Source organism: Podarcis raffonei, chromosome 3, assembly GCF_027172205.1.
Source record: "Podarcis raffonei isolate rPodRaf1 chromosome 3, rPodRaf1.pri, whole genome shotgun sequence".
NCBI lineage: Eukaryota > Metazoa > Chordata > Lepidosauria > Squamata > Lacertidae > Podarcis > Podarcis raffonei.
In genome coordinates, this window is record NC_070604.1 from 91,608,523 (window position 1) to 91,630,362 (window position 21,840).

The 21,840-nt window shown below is 46.2% G+C and overlaps 1 protein-coding gene across 1 annotated transcript; it reads left to right on the forward strand.

Annotated features, from left to right (window-relative positions):
* Nucleotides 1-308: 308 nt before the first annotated feature.
* Nucleotides 309-21,254, forward strand: LBH (LBH regulator of WNT signaling pathway). Its single transcript, XM_053382998.1, has 3 exons — nucleotides 309-574; nucleotides 4,472-4,571; nucleotides 18,527-21,254. Exons 1-3 carry the CDS (start codon nucleotides 549-551, stop codon nucleotides 18,713-18,715), a joined length of 315 nt encoding a protein of 104 aa, XP_053238973.1. The 5' UTR covers nucleotides 309-548; the 3' UTR covers nucleotides 18,716-21,254.
* The last annotated feature ends 586 nt before the right edge of the window (nucleotides 21,255-21,840 follow it).

Here is a 21,840-nt window from a genome sequence, read left to right on the forward strand (position 1 = left end):
GCCATGCAACCCAGGAAGAAAAGCTAAAGGAGTGGTTTTACATATACCCAAACTTGGCTTGATTGACTGCGATGTGGGTTAGGTAACAACAGACATCAGCAGCGAGGCGCGCTCGTGCCGAAGATGATGCCATAGGAGCCAGCCAATAGGAGAGCTCGGCATCCCGCTCCTTTCTTCCGAGACGCGGCTTTGCTACAGGCTGAGCGCAAGAAACCATTCATGATTTTGGTGACATCATCGGAGCGGGTGGGCGGGCCTTGCGGGCCGAGGCACGCCTCCCTCGTGTATAAAAGGAGCTGCCCACTTTCTTTGCGCGAGTCAGCCTTGCAGAGAAAGTCGAGCGTAGTTTCCTCTAGTTCGCGCGGGTTACCAGCGCTGCTCAGCTGTTCCTACCCCCTTCCTTGTCCAAGCGGGCGCTTTCCCCTCGGTGCAAATCGTCTGGTGGTGGCCGCTCTTCCTTAGCGAGGCCAGCCCGTTCCTCCTTTCCGGCTCTGCCCCCCTGTGCTCAGATACAAAGGACGTTGGGTCAGCCTCTTTGTTAAGACTTCATGTCTGTATTTTTCCCCATTCACTGGTGAGTACCTCGTTTGCTGGTCTTTGCTACTGTACTCGTGGGTCGCAAATGTAGATTACGAGATCCGGGTTGCAGGCTGGGGAGAGGCGCGGGAGCAAGTTTTTTCCAGGAAGGCTCGAGAAACCCAACTAGTCAGACTTGGGAACTTGAGAGCAGCAAGTTCAAGGTTGCGCAGGGGATCGGCGAGGAACAAAAGGAGACGCTCGGTGGAAGAGGCTTCGGGGAAGCTTAGGTCAAGATCCTGGCCAGAAACGTGGAGACTTGGATAAAGGCAGCCTGGGTCTAATTCTGCCAACCGCCCGCCCGCCCCCCATTCAAAAAAAGCAAAGCCCCCTGCAGCCCGACTGCAGCACGCTTTACACGGAAGCAAGTCCCGCCAAGTTGCACGGAGCTTTCGCCCGAGTAAACGCGCCGGGGGTTGCAGCCCGCTATTGCTCGGCGGTGCAGCTACGCCGTTTTGAATGCGAAGCCTCTTTAGCAGTCGGTGCACGCTCTGCTGCTGGGGGCGGGGGGAGAGAGGGCGCCGGTTAAGCGGTTATTCATTCGGCGTTTGTCCTCCATTTCACCCCGCCGGGCGAAGCGGCTCGGCGGAGCTGGGGTTGCTGCAACAGGAGGCGGCGGCAGTTTGCATGGCGAGGCGGCGGCCGCCGCTGCTCTTCGCTTGAGCATCTTGAATGGGCGCTGCTCACTTGCTTAGAGCGCTTGCTCTGCAGCCAGGGCTTTGCAAACGCTGCACCCCGAGCAACGGATTTTAGAGGGGCATTTGGGGGGGCGGGGGCTCAGTAATGACGGCTAAATAGCGACTGTCTGTGTTTGAAAAGTCGCTTGTCAGCTTTGATGTTCGATCTGCAAAGACAACACCCCGGCCCCAAACAAAATATCACCCGAGAGTGTGGAGGGGCGCAGTCCTGCAACCCGGAGGGGAAACTTAATCGCGTGAGGAAGTTTGCTGCTGGGCAGCTGCTTCTCTGCAAGCCTGCAACAAAGGCAGTAGTGATCCGAGCAGCCGGCTGCTGACAAGGGGCGGGGGGTAGTCGCCGCAGCAGCGGCTTTTGGCTTGGCAAGTAACCCACACACCCCTCCGAATGGGTACAGGATTACAGGGAAACAGATTTTGCCAGGGGCTAATATCTAAAGGTGGTGTAAGGACGGTAGGCAAATCGGAAGCCTTGACCCTTAATCCCAGATGTGTTGAGCTGGCTGTGTTTAGTAGTGCTGGAAGGTCACTCTGCATATGTACAGAAGCTCTCTGTAAATTATTATTCATTGTCTTGTATGACAAGGCTGGGACCTGAGCTTGGAAAATGGTTCCAGGGCAGAACTGTGGCTCTGAAGAACTCCTGGAATTTTTGCTTGAGGCTGTGATGATGGGGTTGCATTCAAATGATGCCTTGAGGTGGTGCATTTTAGCCCGCCCGAATCTACCCCTACGTATTTGCGTCTTTCCGCTGTATTCTCTACAGCCTTGTAACCGCTAGGAAAGGCGTGAGCTGCCCAGAGAAGTTGTGTAACCATCTTCCTTGGGCTGCTTTCAGAGAAAGGCTGGTCAGGCATCTGCGAGGCAGGCTTCAGGGAATTGTACTTTTCTGGCACAGAGATGGGCTTGAAAACTAGATGGCAATTCAGAATCGGATTCTGTGGCCTCGCAAACACATACACCACACACAAATGTGAAAACACTGGATGCCTCTCATGATGAATATCAAAAGCAGTACAAATATCCCTTGGCACAAGGGATGCTCTACCTGTGGTAAATTCCTGAGTGGTTTTAATAAAACTGGCAGGGATGAAGCAAGTGAGTTGTTGGTGTTTTTTGCAAAGGTTGCACAGCTTTCTGAAGAGCAAGTGAGGGGAGAATAGCACTAAAGCAAACTCTGCTCTCTAGACCTGCAAGCTGTGTGGAGATGTTTGACAAGTAGTCTGCTTTGCCTCCCTAGTGTATTTTTGTCTGGGAGCCATGCTCTTGCTTGGTGGGGCGCTTCTGATGCTTAATAGTCAGTTATACTTGCCAGATAGCACAGTTTGGGTTGTACACCATCCAGCTGTTAGCCGGTGGGGCAAGCTAACTGCTGACCAGCATGTAGCTACCCAGCAAGCTAATTTCCTGCTAAGCCTCAGCTTTTCTCATCTCCCCAGCTTGAAATTGAAAAAATGAGGTAGCCGTTTACTTGACCTCAGCTGGTTGCTGTTATTTTTATATTCAAGTTTTCTTGCAGAGCAAAGCAGACTATAGAGTTCGGCAGGCTACAACCCACTCCTTTGCTTTAGTAACCTTTGAATAACTCTAGCAGGGAATTCCTAAGCAGCTGGTTGTCTCTGCACTTAAAGCATTTTACAGAGCAAAGTCCAATTTCACTTCCTTTTTCTAGAAGCACTGTAAAGAGATAGCCCATAGACCCCAGTATAGAGGGCAGGAGGGCCACAGCAAGGTGGGTAAATGAACAGGTTAGTTTCCTCCCTGTTTGTCTAGTCCTGGAGATAGAGCTGAGCTGAGCTGATCCTGATGTAGCTCTCACTTATGCATAGAGCTAAGATACAGCAGCAGCAAATAAGTTGATTTGCATCAGGGAGGCTCTTTCAATGACTTCTCTCTGTGGCCTTGTAAGACTGTATGCTCATTGGAGCAGAGACCTGTCTTTATTATTATTGTACTATATTTGAGTGCTGTATGCATTGATGTCACTAATAAGTACACATATCTGTTTTCTGCACAACTGATTTCCTAGCATGAGCTGTTTGCATTTTCTATTATGCATATGTGTCAAAGCTTAAACTTGATATTCTGTATGAATCTATAAGAAGTGCTGTTGCCGCTTGGCAAGGGTATAATGTATGCACAGTGAAGAGGGCTCCCTTCTGTGTCCACCAAAGATTGAGCACTTGTGACTAGTGGGCAAGCATTTGTTGCTATTTTATAGTGCCATTGCATTTTATTATCTGGGGTACGTCTGAAGCTGATTCAGAGCAGCTTCCAAACTGCAACACAGTTCTTTTATGGCAGCACCGCTGAACATATTTTCTTCATTTCACTGGCAACATGAATGGATGCAGGCAAGCTTTATAAAGTGCTGTGCCTGGAAATTGAAAATGGTTAAGCACACACCAAAATGCAGAAGTTACTGGATGTGTATGCAAATTTACTTTTGCTTTCAGAATTCATTATACAGGAAAATATGAGTGCATCTTTAACCCCCGGCGTGGCAGTTCCTGAAACCAAAGTTACAGAATTAATCAGAATTAAAGCCTTTGGAGCTGCATAAGTGCTCCACTTGACAAGGTTCTTTATCATTGTTTTGAGGAGGTTTTGGAATCAGTAGGCTTTCAACACAGGGTTGGGGTAGGCATTAGAAAGTCTCAGATTGACTTGTTTCTAGGAGGGGTTTGGCCTTAAGCCAGGTGGGTTAGGACCCACAACTGAATCGTGTGCTCCATCCTTATGGCTGGTTGCTGCCCTAAACAGTAACACTTATTTTTTTTTAAGGTCTATGTAAGGAGAATAGCAGAGTGGGAAAGAACAGGACTTGTTCAGTGTTGTCTGGATTAAAGACCCCAGGTCTGTAAAGACTTGACTGCTGCTTCCAGCTGGTGTTCTAAACTTGGCTAAAACTTGTACAAGATCTTCCTTTGAGTGAGGGGTTGAACTTTGAAATCAAAGGAGTCAAGAGGTCCAAAGTGACTTGGAGTGTTCCATTCTGTTAAAATATATATATAAAATTAACCAAAGCCCTTTCCTAAACTGGAAAGGTTGAAAGGCTTTACCATGTTGATCAACATCTGAATGGTTCTTCAACAACATGAAACCTTAGTAATAATTCCACTTGGTCCAGTGATTGTGTACATTTCATGGAACTCTCAACAGCTGAAGCTCTCTCTCTCTCTCTCTGCCTCTGTTTCCAGCTCTGATTATCTGAGATCAGCTGACATGACTGAGGTGATGAGCTCTCCATCTATGGACGAGATTGGCTTAAGCCCCCGCAAGGATGGTCTGTCATACCAGGTATGTTTACTCTGCTTCATAGAGCACTGTTAACCAGCAGAATCTGTTGGGAGTAGATGGTGACGCCTTTTCAACGGGCTGACCTACCAGCCTGATTCTCTGCATGCTTACTTGGGAGTAAAACCTCATTGACTTATTTTCAAGCTAGGGATGTGGAACACTTGGCTGGGGTGGAAATAAAACGTTTGAGGCTCAAGTAACACTTTGGGCAGCCTGGAATAAAGTACTACACCTAAGATCTTAATCCAACACAGGTTACAGAATGCTTAGATTGCATTGAAATGAATGGACTTTAAGCACAATGCTTAGCTCTCCACTGTACTGTGGCACCTTTTCACATAATTCATGTCCTATTATCTATGTTAAGTTGTCTCAAGTTTTCATCGAAATCAGGCACCCCCAAACTCGGCCCTCCAGCTGTTTTGGGACTACAATTCCCACCATCCCTGACCACTACTCCTGTTAGCTAGGGATGATGGGAGTTGTATTCCCAAAACATCTGGAGGGCCGAGTTTGGGGGGTGGCTGAGCTAAATGATCCACTCTTCTGGCAGCTCATACTTGAACACACAGCTTAGGCAGCATCTGAAGTTAACACGTATGTCTTTCAAGGCCACGACGTGAAACACAGCAAGGTTTGCCTTAATTTTGTAAGAGAAATCTGGGACGGTCTTGTCACAGTACAGACACCCTACTTGCTTTGTTTTTGATGCATCAAAATAGATTTTTAACTTGCCAGTGCCAGAAGGCAAACTGTTCACAATGAGGCTGAGGAGCAATGGTTATGAGTCACATAATATCACAGAGATCTCATTTATGGTGTGTTTGCAAAACCCACCAACTAAAATGGTAATTGGAAGTCACAACAAATGTTACAAATGCTTGCTTTGGTTACACACATGCTATGGCTAGACCCTTTGGCTTCTTTCAGGGTGCCTAAACCACTCTCTGTGCTTATCCTACTTAACTGCCCACAGCTTTGCAAACAAAGAAGCAAACAGAAACATGGGCTGCTGGCAGTACTGAGTGTAAGACAAGCCACATTGGAACATTGCTTGCATTTACTTATTTTAGCATCCCTTTGGTTTTGCATAAGGGCAAACTTGGACTCTTTCCAAGCTCACCCGTCAGCTGGACATGAGGGAGAAGCCAGATGTGAACTCGCTGATGATACAGATGAGCTTAAAAGTGGCATTGGATATGGGTTGCCATGTGATGCTTGCTAGGAATGTTGAATCAGCATCCTCCTTAGGTCAAGGGCAATTTTTCTTCATTGTAAGAGGAGCCAAGCGGCAGCATTTCAGCAGGCATTGAGAATCTTGGCTGTCCAGATGTGGACAAACTACAACTCCCATCAGCCCCTGCAAACATGGCCAGTGATCAGTGATGGTGGGCGTTTTAGTTCAGCAACATCTGGAGGGCCAAAGGTTCCCCACTTTGCAGCATTTCAGTCTCATGTAGGTTTGTTGCTATTATCTTTTCATATGTTGGGATTCTAATGAAGAAACTAGACAGGCTTTGAGTGCTTGAATTATAATCTTCCCAACATGATGCTGGGTTTTTTGTTGGGGAGGGGAGCATTGTCCCGCTTATTGTAAAAAAGAAAAGAAGGTTACAACCAAGAAACAAATATTTACATTGCATAGGGCAATTGCAGATGTCATCATTCCCCAGAATGACAGCTGCAAACCCAAAAGCAAAACAGGAAGTAGCTGTCAGACGAAGCACCTGTTGTCCTGGGGCTTTGGAGTTACCATTACATTTGGACTAGCGGCACTCGGAGTGGAGATTGTCACAGTGGACATGTAGGCTTCTGGCATGCCAGTTGCTAACAGAAATCTTAGGAATGCCCTGTCCAGGGAGGCTCACCTGGCACCAACCAGGGCCTTTTTGGCACTGGGCATAGAACTTTTTATTTGACCAGGCACTTCTAAATTCTGTTTTTGTCCTTGCATTTTATTTCTGTATAGTCCGCTTTTAAAGACGCAAATACTCTCAGGGCAGTTTAAAAGTAGCATAGGAAGCTGCCTTTTGCCAAGTCAGAATCAGACCTAGTTTGGTTTTGTCTACACGTACCGGCAGTTGCTCTCCAGGGTTTCAGACAAGAAGTCCTTCCCAGCCCTACCGGAAAACACCAGGGACTGAAACTTGGGCCCTTCTGCACTCAAAGCAGTTTCTCTACCCCTTTCCTGAATTGTTTACTTGGATGTAAATTGGAAATAAAATACTAAAATGATATCAAAAGAATTCATTAGGAATGAATTCCCAGGGCAGCTGGCAGGTGGTATATTTTCCTGAGGGGTGAAGGGAGGTCCTAATTCCCTCTTTGCTTGCTTGCCTCCCTCATTCTTTCACCTGGCTCTAATTTGATTTTCAGTTTTAAATATCCATAGAACTGTCTTTACTGCATTTTAATTTATGATAACAGAGGGAAGAAGGATAGAGCCTAAAACTTATGTATGAATGAATAAAGTCACTATGATAAGCTGCCCCCTGGAAAATGGTAGGCCTTCATTTTCTCCAGCCTACCTTCTCCGCTCACCAAGAAGTCAAAAGCGAAAATCCCCTACTAAGTTACTTAAGATTAAATGGCTTTGACTGGCCTTCTCCAAGTTGGTGCCCTCCAGATGATGGCTGGACAACCATTCCAGCTGGGGCAGGTGGGAGTTGTAGTCCCAACAACCACTTGAAAGGCACAAGGTTGGGGAGGGCTGGTGGTTTTTTTGAGGGTTATGGCCAAAGCTTGCATGTGGACAAAACGAGAACCTGCTCTCATCTTTTCCTGGCAGCTGTGTTAAGTCCTCAGTCTTTGATAATCTATTTGGAGGGTCAATATGTACCTTGGGGCATATCCAGATGGCTCAAACCTCTGTAATTGGTGGCACTTTTCCAGTGCCAACATGTACAGTGCTTAAGTTCTCAAGTGCTGTTTGGCCGCCAGTGGCTATGATGAACTGGATCAGAATAGGACCACAGTGGTCTATGCAGGCTTCACCTGGCCGCTGATTCCTGTGGGGGAATATACTCAACCCCACTCCCAGCTTGCGTGCTGCAGTGCCCCCAGGAAGTAGCTAAATCTCCCATTTGGACATTTGTGCCTTCAGTTTTTGCACTTGACTTTGTGCAGTCTCTGCATTGCTAACTATGACTTCTCACAATGTCCCACATACAGACATTGACAAATCTGCACTTTTCCTTTTTCATTTTTAAAGACTTTGGCTTCTCCTGGGCTATTTTTGTTTTTGTGAGGCATTTGCGAGCTTTTTTGCGGAGAAGGTCTTGTTGCTCCGCCATGACCTCCCTGCCAATTTGGATACAATAAAGGAACTGGAGGCCCCTCGACTGTCCTCGGGTCCAGTATTGGACCACTTTGACCGGATATCCCCAGCCGATGTGGACAGACTCCTCCGAGCTGGAAAGCCCACCACCTGTCCTCTCGACCCGTGCCCGTCTTGGCTGATTAGAGCGTGTCCAGACGAGGTGCGGGCCCTCCTGGGGGATATCATCAATTTGTCCCTTGGCACGGGGACATTCCCAGGGGAACTGAAGGAGGCAGTGGTGCGCCCGCTCTTAAAGAAAACATCATTAGATCCTTTAGATCTATCCAATTACCGCCCGGTTTCGAATCTTCCGTTCCTGGGTAAGGTGATTGAGAGAGCGGTTGCTGAACAGCTTGGTGGGTTTCTGGATGAAACATCGGCTCTGGATCCATTCCAGTCTGGCTTCCGCGCTGGTCATGGGACCGAGACAGCTCTGGTTGCCCTAACAGATGATCTTCGTAGACAGCTGGATCGAGGCGGGTCGGGGCTGCTGATTCTTCTAGATCTGTCAGCAGCTTTCGACATGGTCGATCATGAACTTCTGGACCACCGCCTTGCCGACGTGGGGATCCAGGGCACAGTCCTTCAATGGCTGCGCTCGTTTCTCTCTGGTCGGGGACAGAGGGTGGCGCTTGGGGGGGAATTGTCATCGCGCCACTCCTTGGTGTGTGGAGTACCTCAGGGTGCGATACTCTCCCCAATGCTTTTCAACATCTTTATGCGCCCCCTCGCCCAGCTTGTCCGGAGTTTTGGGCTGGGTTGCCATCAGTATGCCGATGACACCCAACTCTATCTGTTGATGGATGGCCATCCTGACTCGGCCCCAGACACACTGACCAGATGTCTGGAAGCTGTGGCTGGATGGTTACGTGGGAGCCGGTTGAAGCTAAATCCTTCGAAGACAGAGGTCCTGTGGCTGGGACGGGACGATATGGGATTGGGGGGGCAACTCCCATCTCTTGCGGGGGCGCAGTTAGTGCCAGCACCGTCCGTTAAGAGTTTGGGTGTAATCTTCGACACCTCCCTTTCCATGGAGGCGCAGATTGCAGCTATAACAAAGGCGGCATTTTTCCATCTCCGCCAAGCTAAGCAGTTGGCTCCTTACCTCTCTCGCCCTGACCTGGCCACTGTGATCCACGCGACGGTCACCTCCAGACTGGATTATTGTAACTCGCTCTACGTGGGGCTGCCCTTAAGACTGACCCAGAAACTCCAGCGGGTGCAGAATGCTGCAGCGAGACTCCTTACGGGGTCTTCGCTGCGAGATCACATTCATCCGGTGCTATATCAACTGCACTGGCTCCCGGTGGAGTACAGGATCAGGTTTAAGGTGCTGGTTTTAACCTTTAAAGCCCTATACGGCCTTGGACCCTCGTACCTACGGGACCGCCTCTCCTGGTATGCCCCACAGAGAAACTTACGGTCTTCAAATAAAAATATCTTGAAGGTCCCAGGCCACAGAGAAGTTAGGCTGGCCTCAACTAGAGCCAGGGCTTTTTCGGCTGTGGCTCCGACCTGGTGGAACACTCTGTCACAAGAGACTAGGGCCCTGCGGGACTTGACATCTTTCCGCAGGGCCTGCAAGACAGAGCTGTTCCGCCAGGCCTTTGGCCAGGGCACAGCCTGACTCCCTCCCTCGGCAATCTTCGCGGAGCTCTGGCCCAATAGTGGCCAGTGGCTTGAATTTAATTAATTTTATAATGAATGATTTTAGAGTGTTGTTTGTGTTGTACTTTTGTATTGTTTTATTGTTGTTAGCCGCCCTGAGCCCAGCTTCGGCTGGGGAGGGCGGGATATAAATAAAATTTATTATTATTATTTATTATTTGTTTTTTTGCATTTTTCAACTCAGAAACTCTGCTCAAAACTTTTTGGGACGTTTTCACTGCAATTCTAAAGATTGCTGTAAGGTTCTTGCTGGTTTCTCTGTTTGGTAAACTAGAAAGTCACATGTTCTCCCACTCACCCAAATAGAAGTGGAGATTCTTTCTCTTTTGGGTAACAAATGGGATGGTGAACCCTGTGACCCTCCCTCCTATCGGACCATTGGCTGAGGCTGATGGGAGTTGGGGGCCAATGCAAGGCATCCCATTGGCTTCCCTTTGCAGTAAAGCAATAATTCCTGTTTCCAAATGCAGGAATGCAGGTTTTTCTTTTGTTTCTGTAAGAGATGTGCAGTATCCTTCCTGTTTTTGCTATCTCAGTTTATTTGTGGAAGCACCAACATTGATCAGTTACTCCAAAGCTTCCTATTAATCCAGACTTGCTGAAATCCATATCTTGCGTGCCCACAAACCAGAAGGGCCCAAATATTGTCTGTCTTGTATCTTTTTTTAAAAAAAAACCATACGCAGCATCTCTGGCCAATTCCATTGAAATGGCTTGTGGCAATTAGTGCTTGTAGTAATTTTCTCCCATTTATATCCTGCCTCTTCTTCTGGCATGGTGTTGGGGAGAAGGGTTTGGCACAGCTTTCTTCCAAACATGCTGTCTTTCTAAATTCAGGGGGTGGTTTTTAAATTGGGGAACATGCAAATGTGCAGTGGCTGCCTAATGGCAGTCTGGATTAACAGGGTCTACTACTACCAGGGAAAAGGAGTAAAGGTGTCAATCTAGCTGCACAGTTGACCACTTGATTAACCATTTTTGGACATTACCTGCACATAGGGTATAATGGTGCTTATGTGGAGCAGGGGTGTGCTTTTACCCCTCAAGTCTCCTGCCAACAGCCACGCATTGCCCACGGTTGTTTGACGGGAAACCCCAATGTTTGGGACAAAAACATAAGTAGGTCTATTGTCTATTTAAAATAATCTCCAGCCCTCCTGCAAAATAAGTAGCAAGTAAACATGGGGTTCCAGGAAGTGTACTGACCTTCTGCCTTCTTTGTTTACGAGGGTGGATCGTTGGTAGGGTATTTGCACTCCTTTGAGCTTTGAACATGCCTCAGAATGCATCTGAGAGAGTGGCAAAAAGGCAACGTCTATTTTTTTGGAATGATTTCAGATGTCCCCTAATTCCTGCAGGAATAATAAAACCGCAAGTCTTCTAACTATGTCATCCACTAAATGGATTGATGTCCAGACGAAGGCTTGGTTTGTTTTCAGCCTGTTGAACGTTGAGCAGCCTAGTTTGGTCTTCTGAGTCCGCCTCTCCCTTCAACTGTGTTGTGCTTTCTCACTCCTTGGAAATGCTTAATCACCACTTTGCATGTTCACTCTGTTAATGTCATTTGACTGCAGAGCTAATAACTGTCTGAAACTGAGGCTGGTTAAGAACTAAATTAATCATTTTACTAGCCTGCTGTCAAAACAATGCCTTGACTTCAAACTTTTTTTAAAAAAATCCTGCTGGAATGGAATTTGAACTAAGGGCCATTGAAACAAATCTCAAGTTGTGTCAGCTGTGCCCGGCAAACAATATGACTAACTTTAGAGGCAAGTGTTTTGCTTTTTGTGCTCAGATTGCCTTGAACAGCTGGTTAACTAAATCCACTGACTCTGCAGGGAATGAGCATTCAAGATCGGCTGATGGCACAAGCGACCCAAGTGTTGGTTTGGAGCAGCCATTAAGGGTGGTGATTGCATAAGCAGGAGTCGTGCCCCAAAATAATGTCCTGTTTTGCAGAGCACGTTGGAGTGATTCCTCTCCTGTGTGTTGTGCAAGGAGCAAGAGCATTCCTTCAATGTGGAAGTAGCCCTGGGATGGACACCCTGGTTGGATTTGCATGGTACATTCCTTGGGTTGGCCATGTGGCTGTTTCTAAATGGTGTGTGAGGCTGGCTTGCACAACTAGGGATCCAACATGCCAAAACCTTTCACCTGCCAAGTGCTTGATAACCACCATGTGCTTGCCATCTCAGCCAAGTGGCAAAATCTCAAGCTTTTTCCCCAAGCTCTGATGGGCTGCTGCATTTGGCTTGGTGGATCATAGGCCTGATGTTGGGACCCCAGCTGTCCTGCCAGCATTTAGGAATGGGAATCCTGTGGGCCTCGAAACCTGGTTGGACTACAACCCCCATCATCCTTGACAGCTGGCCATGCTGGCTGGGGTTGATGGGAGTTGTGGTCCGACAGCCTCTGGACCAGGCATAGGCAAATTCCTGCCCTCCAGATGTTTGGGACTACAATTCCCATCATCCCTGACCTCTGGTCCTGTTAGCTAGGGGTGGTGGGAATTGTAGTCCCAAACATCTGGAGGGCCGGAGTTTGCCTCTGGGCGGTCACAGGTTCCCTACCCCTGTGACAGCTGTGCAAAATGCACCCCCATGCTGCCCTGCTATAGGACGTGCTGGTTACACGGACAATGAAGTCGATGGTGCAGTTCGTTAGATGCCTTTTAAATTCTCTCCGGTTGTTTTGGATTCCTTATTAGCATAGCTTGTTTCCTTGCACTGCAGTTTTGCACTGCAGCTGAGCTCTTTTGGTTTGTAGTCGAGCAAGCTCGCATACAGCAAGCCTTTTTGTGGTTGTTAAAACATTTTCCACTCTTGGTGCCAAGTTCAGTCAACTCTAGAGGAAGCAGCAGGGGGGTGGGGCTGGGGGAGAGGAGGGTGTCACCTGGCACAGAAGAAGCAGATGATCTTCAAGTTTAGAGCTTCAATTTCAGTTTGATTTTGAGGCATTGGGCAAGAAAATAAAGTAGTTTTGTGTTTGCCTGAGTTGAGTTTTAGGCCAAAGCAAACTGTTGTTCCATCAATGAAGATCTTTTCAGACTTTGGCTAGGTAGCTAACTGCTTGGAGTGCTCTTGTAGCTGAAAAGCAGGATATAAATAACTGAATCATAGAACTGTGAAGTTGTCAGGGACCCTCAGGGGCCATCTAGTCCAGACCCTTGCAATGCAGGATTCACAGGCAAAGAATCCCTGACAGATGACCACCTAATCTGTTTAAAAACTTCCAGCGAATGAGAGTTTGCCACCTTCTGGGGTAGCCCATTCCACTGTCAAATAGCTCTTAACATCATACATTCCTAATGCTTGGTTGAAATCTTCTAAATAAACTTTTCAAAAGGCATCCTGCTACTGTTTTTGAGATGCGAAATGGTTTTCTACATATTGGGCTCCATTTGTTTATCACTGCAGCAATAAGATCCCCAACAAACATTTCCTCTGTCCTTATTGGTGCTTTACTAATGTGTAGATAGTTCTGGGTGGTGTAATGGTTCGAGTATCAAACTGGGGCTTGGGAGACCAGGGTTCAGATCCTCACTCGGCCAAGTGGCTCACTTGGGGCCAGTCACTGCTTTTGAGCCTTACCTACCTCACACGGTTATAGTAGGGATTAAATGAGAACACCTTTATGCCACCTTGAGCTTCTGGGAAAAGACGGTAGGATATAAATGAAATAAATACATAAGTGAGAAGAGTGACTGAGCAGACATGGAAGTACGATGAGCTTGACCAGGGCAAGCCTATATGACCCTAGCTTCCATATGTGGGAGCTGTTTTTGGCAACTGTCACATGAGCACAGTAAAAGTCCCAGGAGGGCGTCTGGTACCAAAATGCCTTGTTTCTGTGTTGTGTCGAAGAAAATGAAAAACTACCTGAAATGCAGTTCAGGAAAGGAATCTTCTTTTGCTTTATCTGGCTCCTAGTTTGTAGCAGCTGGCTGTTCATTTGCAATCAAATGCCTTTCATGGCTTAAGGATTTCCTTGCTAGATGAGATCAAAGATCCTCCTGCCCCATGCAGTCTCCAGAAGTGGCAAGCCAGAAGTTGCTGGAAGCTCAGAGTTGGGGCACCACAAAGGTGCTGCCCGTCTCGTCTTTATTTCTAGCATTGCTGCTTCTGAACAAGATTCCATTTAGCTTTCGCAGCCAACAGACACTGGTGGATCCATCCTCTGTGGCTTAGTTCAGTGTTTCCCAGACTTGGGTCTCCAGCTGGTCTTGGACTACAGTTCCCATCTTTGACCACTGGTCTTGCTAGAGAGGGATGATGGGAGTTGTGGTCCAAAAACAGCTGGAGACCCCAACCTGTGTGGAAAGCTGTGACCATCAAAGAAACTGCTTAGGCTCATAATCCTGTCCCCGGTTAACTCCAAATGCAGTTTGGCCTGTAAAGAATATAGTCTGAACATAGTCTGGCTTCTACACCAAATAAGTATTTGCACACCAAGTCCCACATGCTATGTAAATAGCCGTGATGCAAACCTGAAATGGATAGCATGAATGTAGGCTTTGAGTTCAAGGATCTGCTCAGCTAGCTTTGTAAATAAGCCCAGAAAAGTTAACATGGTGCAGCATTTTTACTAGCCTGCTGGGGGCCTGATGGAGGAGAGTCAAAAGTTGCATTTCTATGCTGGGCACCAAGTGGGGGGGGTCCCCTCTTTTTGAAGCCTGCTTGGTTTCTATGCTGGGTGCAGTGGAGGGACGAAGGCCTCCTCTTTCTCCTCCATCTCCTTCAGCATGCTCACTCGCCTGCACAGAATTCCATGCACACACCTGCATGCAATTTATGGGTGCCTGTGGCTACCAGGTTAGCACTTAAATGCAAGGCTGTGCTCAGCAGCAGGAACGTGTAAAGGATCTGAACACATTATTTCTCTGCTGATATCATGGGAAAGTCTCCCTTGCCAGGCTGCTATTCAGTCACTGGCTTGCATTTATTCTCTGATTGGTTTCCTTGATAGCCCAAGAGGCTGTTGTGTATTGGGACAGCTGTAAGTGTGCCTGAGTCCCCAGGGATGGAAATCTACCTCTTGTGTAAAGAGGAGAGAGCAGATAGCATCTCGTGGATAAAAGTGTCCTCATGCAAAGCCTCTCTCTTGTTCCTTTGTTCCCACAGACAACCTTGTCTCGTTTCCTTGTCTGTCATGTGCTGGGAAATGTGACTTCACTTATTTTCCATTGGGCCATCCCTAATCCTTGAGTGTAATTGCAACAACTCATTTTTATGCTGCCTTGATTATTTTTAAAAAAGCATGAGTTAGTGGAAAAATCCCGACCTCTATTGCAGCTGCTTGGAGATAAGATAGTTCATTCTATTTAAAAAGGAGGGAGGAAAAGCACACTAAGCACAACACGTTTGAGGGATGTTTATTTAAGGAAATCATTTATTCCTTAGTTTTCAAGGGGGTGGGCGGAAGCAGACAGTTTATTTCCAAAACAGCTATTCTGGCTTGACCTAATGTACCTAACATGACAGTGAATGCTTATTGCTCTGGTGTTTCCTGCACTGCTGTTAACTATAAGCATCAGCTTGGAATACTTTTGTTTCCCCCCATGGATGTGCTAAATCAGTGCCAAACCTCTTTGCCGAATTTTAAGACTGCAGTCAGTTAATATTGAAAGTCCTGCATGATCCACAAGACACAAACTGTCTTGTGTATGGGGAAGTGGGGGTGGGGACCTCCTGGTGTTGCTGGACTATGATTCCCATCACTCCTGACCACCTTCCATGTTGGCTGGCGCCCCTAGGAGCTGGAGCCCAACCACATCTGAAAGACCACAGATTCCCCATCCGTGCTGTGCAGCTGCACAATTTTATTATTTATGAATCTTTCACAAGTGTGTCAAGGTGATTTACAAACACACTATGGAAATGGTTAAGACTAATTCTTGAAAACAGTACCAGAAACAGCTGGCTATAGGCTTAAAAACCATGGAACATGAACACCAGGAGTAAACCTTTTTATCTATGCAGAAAAGCTTGTCAACACAAAAGTGCCTCCAATTCTGCAAAATGCAGGTAGTGGGCACCTGTCTTAAGCCCCACAGGAAGGCAGCCTTGCCAAAGGCCCTGCCTGGAGTTTCTGTCGAGGGAGCTTCTGATAATTTGGGGACTTGAAGGCGAATTTCCTGTAGAATGCGAGGACCTACTTGGGTACACAAGGGATAAGGTGGGCCCTCAAGTAACCTGGTCCTGAGTTCTATAGGGTCTAGTAGCAAAACCTTGAATGTGGCCTGGATTGGCAGCCACAGAAAATCCCTCAGACAAGGTGTTATGTGATGGCAAGTACATTGCTGGGTTGCATACTCGGAAGCACTGTGTCAATAGGCTGCAAAAACTTGACTGATTCCACACAGCACAGCTTGATAGAGCACTGGGAAAGCCCACTTGGAGCTGTATCAGCTGTGGTGCCTGGCTCACTGATGGAGGCAAACAACTGTGTCTTCAAGTGAATCCCCACCATCTCCAGGTAGGAGTAGGAGAGCTGCTACCGATACTAAGCTCTTGTCTGACTGGGCAGCTTTCTATCTTCCTAGGACTTTGTCTGCAGGCTGGCGCTCTTCATTTCGCAGCCCAGAGTCTGCTGCTTTCTCCCCAGGAGTCCTGAAGTTTTGTAATTGGCCAGCTTCCTTGTGCGATGAAGAAAAGGGGGGCTCTGTTGATGGAGCCTCCTTTGTCTTAGGCCGCAGGTAGGAATCTTGTCGTTGGCCTGCATCCCCCATCAGCCTGATGGTACCCAGGCCAAATACCTCCTCCAAATTGCAGACAGGGAAGTTTTGGCTGGCTCTGGGAGCAGCAAGCAGGTCGTTCAGCTTAGGAAGTCCACCATCCACTTTCCTTGTACCTTGACTATTCTCCTGCAGCCTCTGGTGATAACAGGCAGCAGGATCCAAGGGGAAAGAACCAAGTGAGGTCTTGTATTTTGAGTTGCCATAGCATAGATATGAAAAATAGAAAGCCCTGAAGCCCTGCGATGGGGCAGAGCAGAACAGGTTTGTTCTGAAGGAAAAGAAAGTGGTACGGTTCTGTTGTGTTGCGGGATGAGGCAAATTGCCTCGACATCTGGGAAATACTAACTGGAGCAGAGGAAAGTTGGATCAGCTTCCTTGTAGCACAGCTGGAAAGACTGGTGTTCATCATAGGACTGGCCACGAACAAGAATGCAACACTGTCGCATTGGAAAGGAGGGTGGCACAAACTGCTTAGAAGGAAAACTTATTCCTAGCTTGTTTTCCTAATTGTAGATGTTAGAGGCTTCAAACTATCCATACTACCTGCTGAAATAATGCATGAGGGAGCTGTGTGGACCAGTCTCTTGTGCAAACACACATGCAGGCGGCAAGAGCAGATGGGAATACTCTGTATTCTTGAGCTTGTGACAAGTACCAGAGTTGAGTGTTGAACTTTACACACTACTTGGTCGCTAGGGGTTCTTAAGATTCTTCTGGAAGCTTTAGAGTCAGCATTCGAAATTTGGCAGGCGCATTTTGCACCTGGCTATCCGTCACTTGCGACGAAGTGAAGATGCCTGGGGGCCAGGATGAAACCTGATATCATCCCCCATCTGGAAGTGCATGCCTGGGATCCTGGGATATTGCCTGTTTTCACACACAAACAACATATATTGTAGAATTGTATCTGTGATGTTTTATTTGCATAATCGGAATGAATTTCAGGAATCAAAAAGTTGTATTGAAAAGTGCCACTAGCTTGTGTATCTGTTTAGGGCCCAATGTAGAGCTGCTTTTGCTAGGTGCGTTCAAGAGAAGGGGCACCCCATGCAAGCTGGTCCTTCACCAGAAAACCTGTTTTGGGGCTATACTAATACAGTTTGGTCAGAGGCAGCCTCTAAATTGCATCAGCCCAGTTTGGCATAGCTTAGTTCTGTATATGAATGCAATATTAACCATTCCATATGAGCAACAAATCATTAAACAAAGCCTTTAAAAATTAGAATATGTTTAAAAAACAAACTGTGATTTGGGGTGTGTTTACACATGCAAATCATCACTGGAAGCTGTAGTCAAAATGTTTCCATGAGACCATCAGAACTTTGATACTATTCCATATTACCAAGAATACAAATGTTTTTCAGTGGCATCCATTCAGTCATAATGTACATCTTGTACGTATTGGAATATTTCAGACAAGTTCTGTGTAGGACACAGGTTGGCTTTCAATCTAATTAAGATCAGGTTGGGTACTGATTTGTAAAGCTAAAGGTACCCCTGCCCGTACGGGCCAGTCGTGTCCGACTCTAGGGTTGTGCGCCCATCTCACTTAAGAGGCCGGGGGCCAGCGCTGTCCGGAGACACTTCCAGGTCACGTGGCCAGTGTGACGAAGCTGCTCTAGCGAGCCAGCACCAGCGCAGCACACGAAAACGCCGTTTACCTTCCCGCTATAAAGCAGTAGCTATTTATCTACTTGCACTTAAGAGTGCTTTCGAACTGCTAGGTGGGCAGGAGCTGGGACCGAACGACGGGAGCTCACCCCACCGTGGGGATTCGAACCGCCGACCATGCGATCGACAAGCCCTAGGCGCTGAGGTTTTACCCACAGCGCCACCCGCGTTTGTAGGCATCAGCAATTTCCCCATCTCAACTGTTCAATGTGGGAGGAAGTTAAAAGAAGATGATTCTATTCACTGAAACGCCTGAACATGCATTGCAGCTGGCCACATTACGAGCTAGCCCAATAGCTTGAAGCCAGGTTTCACCCAAACAATACTTGCAGGAAAGATCAGCTTGCCTTAGATCATTTGTGTGGTTTACTGATCAGATGGTTGGTTTTTGATGTGGCAGACCTAGGTTCAAAATCTTGTTCAGCCATGATGCTCACAGTTGGAACCCTGGACCCAAGGCACTGCCTACCTCATAGTTATGATAAAAAGATGTGAGAATGGCAAGCATACCTCACACAATGCTACAGAAGTGCTGACTATTGTAAATCTTTTTGTTTTCAGATTTTCCCTGACCCTTCAGACTACGATCGTTATTGCAAGCTGAAGGACCGTCTCCCTTCCATTGTAGTTGAGCCAACAGAAGGGGATGTGGAGAGCGGAGAGCTAAGATGGCCGCCTGAGGAGTTCCTGGTCCAGGAACAAGAGGAAGAAAACTGTGACGAAGCAAAGAAAGAGAGCAAGGAGCAATAGAGTCTTTTGTGCGACTTAAGATGCCACGTCATCTTGAAGGGGGAAGAGAACCACAACTGTTTTGAAAAGTCTTTTTTTCTACAAAAGACATTCAAATTTTGCACCTGCAAAAAGATCTTAGTTTTTTCATATTCTCTATTGAGAACTGAAGCGCTTGACATGACAATCTCCAAATGAAAGCAAGGAAGGCAGTTGTGCCGTAGTGGAAGGGGGACGGCTGCTCTTCTCAAGATCGCTGTTGAATTTTGTTAAGGTTATCTGGGGGTAGCCGTGAAATTGCCGGGCGCTTTGGTGGAGGATCAGACGGGCACGAAACACGCTTTTTTTCTGAAGTGTGTGGGGTGGAAGAAATGACTGCAGATGTGTAAAATGCAGCTGCCTCTGGCTATAAAAGCATGAGACTAGTATTCATCTCTCAAAACTTTGCCTTCTTATAGTGCTTTGGTTTTTGGTTTTTTGGTGTGTATGTGTGTGTGTTGTGGGTTGAGAGGTATGATAACATGCCACTGAAATGCTCCGATGACAGTAGAGTATGGCAGGTCTTTCCTGCTGAACATCATCGAGGAGCAACGGATCAATAACGTTACCCCGTTCAGTATCTTATCTTTTCTCTCTAAGTCGCACACCCTGTTGGGAATGTTGGTGTTTGGCACTTGCTAGCCCAGCCCATCGCAGACAAAAGCCATCTTTGCCTTCTCTCCCCCCCCAGCCCCCTCTTAAAATATGCATTTAAATTCTAACTCGAATGGATCTTGTGACCGTGATAAAGGTATTTGACTGACTTACATTTAAATCTTACAGCGGTGAATCTTCTTTTCATTGGCACAGTGCTGATGACTTTACAAAATGATCCTTTGCCATTTTTCTGCAATAGCTTTGTTGATCCTGCACATGGTAACGAAACAGGTTGAGTTTGATTTTCCTTTCTTTTTTTCAAAAACAAAACAAAACAAACTTCAATAGATTTTTGCCATAAAACTATTTTCCGGGCACCAAAGCTGCTGTTAAGTCTCCCATCCAGAAGTACATCTAGTTGGGTATGAGATGCCAGCCTTTCTAATGGCATTGAGGGATGTGTGTAGTTTAACCATTTTCAAAAGCTGGATGAAGAGCTCACTGTATGACAGCGCATAATCTAACTTTGTCCAACAGATGCAGTGAACCCTAACAGAGCTTTGGAGATGATCTAAAGTTAGTTTTAACAAAAGTAATAATTGAAGGAAAGCAGGTCTTCTCTTCAAAGGGAAAAAAAGTATTATGGTCTCTCAGTATTCTGGAGAAGATAATATGCTTTTTGAACATATCTATGAGATTTTATTGATGGGCAGAAGCTTGTTCCCAAGATCTAAATTCCTAGCAACAGCTGCCGCTATTTTTGTCCAATCTATCCTCTTAGGATGTGGAGAACAAATTGCTGGATAAGCTAAACTTGCTGCTTTCTAAGAAAGCAGAAGTCTTGACCACTTGATGGAAGTCCTTCCTGAGACTTCGCAGTATAAAAGGACCACTCTTGAGAAATGAAAAGCCAAACGTTTCCATGTTTAATTCTGGAGACACTAAAAAGATGTAATAAACGCGCATCATGGCCTTAACAAGATATTCAAAACAACCCCTAGTCTCGCACGTCCCTTGTTTATCGCCTCCTTTCCTTCCTTCTTAAGAAATCTGTTGGGACTTTGTGTATATATTTGTATTTGATACCTCATGAGTAGTAAAAACGCTGGTAAGGAGTTAGGGAATTTGCTTGTTTAAAATCAGCAGGATTAATCCCTCCCACCCCCAGTCTTTGTCTTGCTTGTGTTTTCAACATAATGGCAATAACTTTTTAACAGCTGTGAGTCATTGTTACATGTGGGCGTGAGGTTGCCTGAGTGTTTATTATTATTATTATTATTGTTATTATTATTATTTTAAGCATAATATAGGGATGTAGTTGGTGTTCCTCTGTATTCTTTTGGCAGCCAAGAACTTGTCACACATGTACTACCTATCTTGGTTAACAGTTTTGTCATCGCTGAAACCTGTCTTGCATCATTTCCTAGTCCAAGGTTGCTTTAAAACCAATGGATCCAGATGTTTTTTGGTCTTGTATGCTGGACATCTGTTCTCGTCTTGCTGTTCAGTAGAATGAGCTGTGATACCTGCACACCAGCCTGAACTCCCTATTTTTATCTCCAAAAAGTTATATCTTGTTTTGTTTGCAGATTTTGGTCCCAGGTTTTGAAGCTGTCAAATGTAAACCACTCAAGGCGAGCAAAAATCCTTAATGCTTAAAAGATCAGAGTGGAAATGCTGTTTGTCTTTAAATATTAGCATATCCTTTTTGCGCCTTTTTTTTTTTAATTGTTGCTTGTATTTCTGTCATTTTTGAATGTGTCTGAAGAACAAAGCACTCCAGTTGAATTTCTCCTGTTGTATATTACATTCTATATTTCTGTAAAGTTCTTTTTTGAGCCTCAGGGAAAAAAAGCTTGCATTTTTTTCAGACTACTTTTGTCACTGTGACAGTTGTAAATAAAGTTTGAAAATGCTTTCCAAACCTCTTGCATTCATATTTGCTCTCTTATTTCGTTTCCTTTCCCACAATCCAAGAAGGGTGGGGGTGGGTGATCTCTAGCAGTTTGAAATGTGTGTGTGAATCCCTATCCAAACCCAAGTGTGCTGCTCTTGGAGTGCAAACATTAAAGAGGATGGTACTGTATTGCAAATCTACAGCAGGAAAACACTTGATCACTTTGGGTTATTCAAATGAATTAAACAAGAGAAAGAAAAACCTCCCATGTTTTCTGAATTGTGGGATGGATGTTAGCTAAATACATCAGAAAATGGGGTGAGGCATCTGCTAGCGCTCCCCAAGAATAAACTGCATTCTTCTAGTACAAATTTTTCCCATCTAATGATCAGCATTTGCAAAGATACAACACATCTGTGCTTAAAAGGATTGCAGCTCAGTGTTACTGCATCTGTTTCTCATGCCAAAGGTCCCATGTTCAGTTCCTGGTATCTCTAGGTAGGGCTAGGAATCTCCCCTGTCTGAAACCCCAGAAAGCTGTTGCCACCCAGCGTGTAGATATCACTAAGCTGGATGGGACAGTATAAGGCAGCTTCCTAAAAGTCACCCTGAT

Excerpts from the sequence above, each read along its gene's own strand:
- LBH (XM_053382998.1), top strand. The coding sequence starts at position 549 with ATGTCTGTATTTTTCCCCATTCACTG. Across the intron at positions 575-4,471 it reads GTATTTTTCCCCATTCACTG|CTCTGATTATCTGAGATCAG; the intron begins GTGAGTACCTCG and ends CTCTGTTTCCAG. Across the intron at positions 4,572-18,526 it reads AGGATGGTCTGTCATACCAG|ATTTTCCCTGACCCTTCAGA; the intron begins GTATGTTTACTC and ends TTTTGTTTTCAG.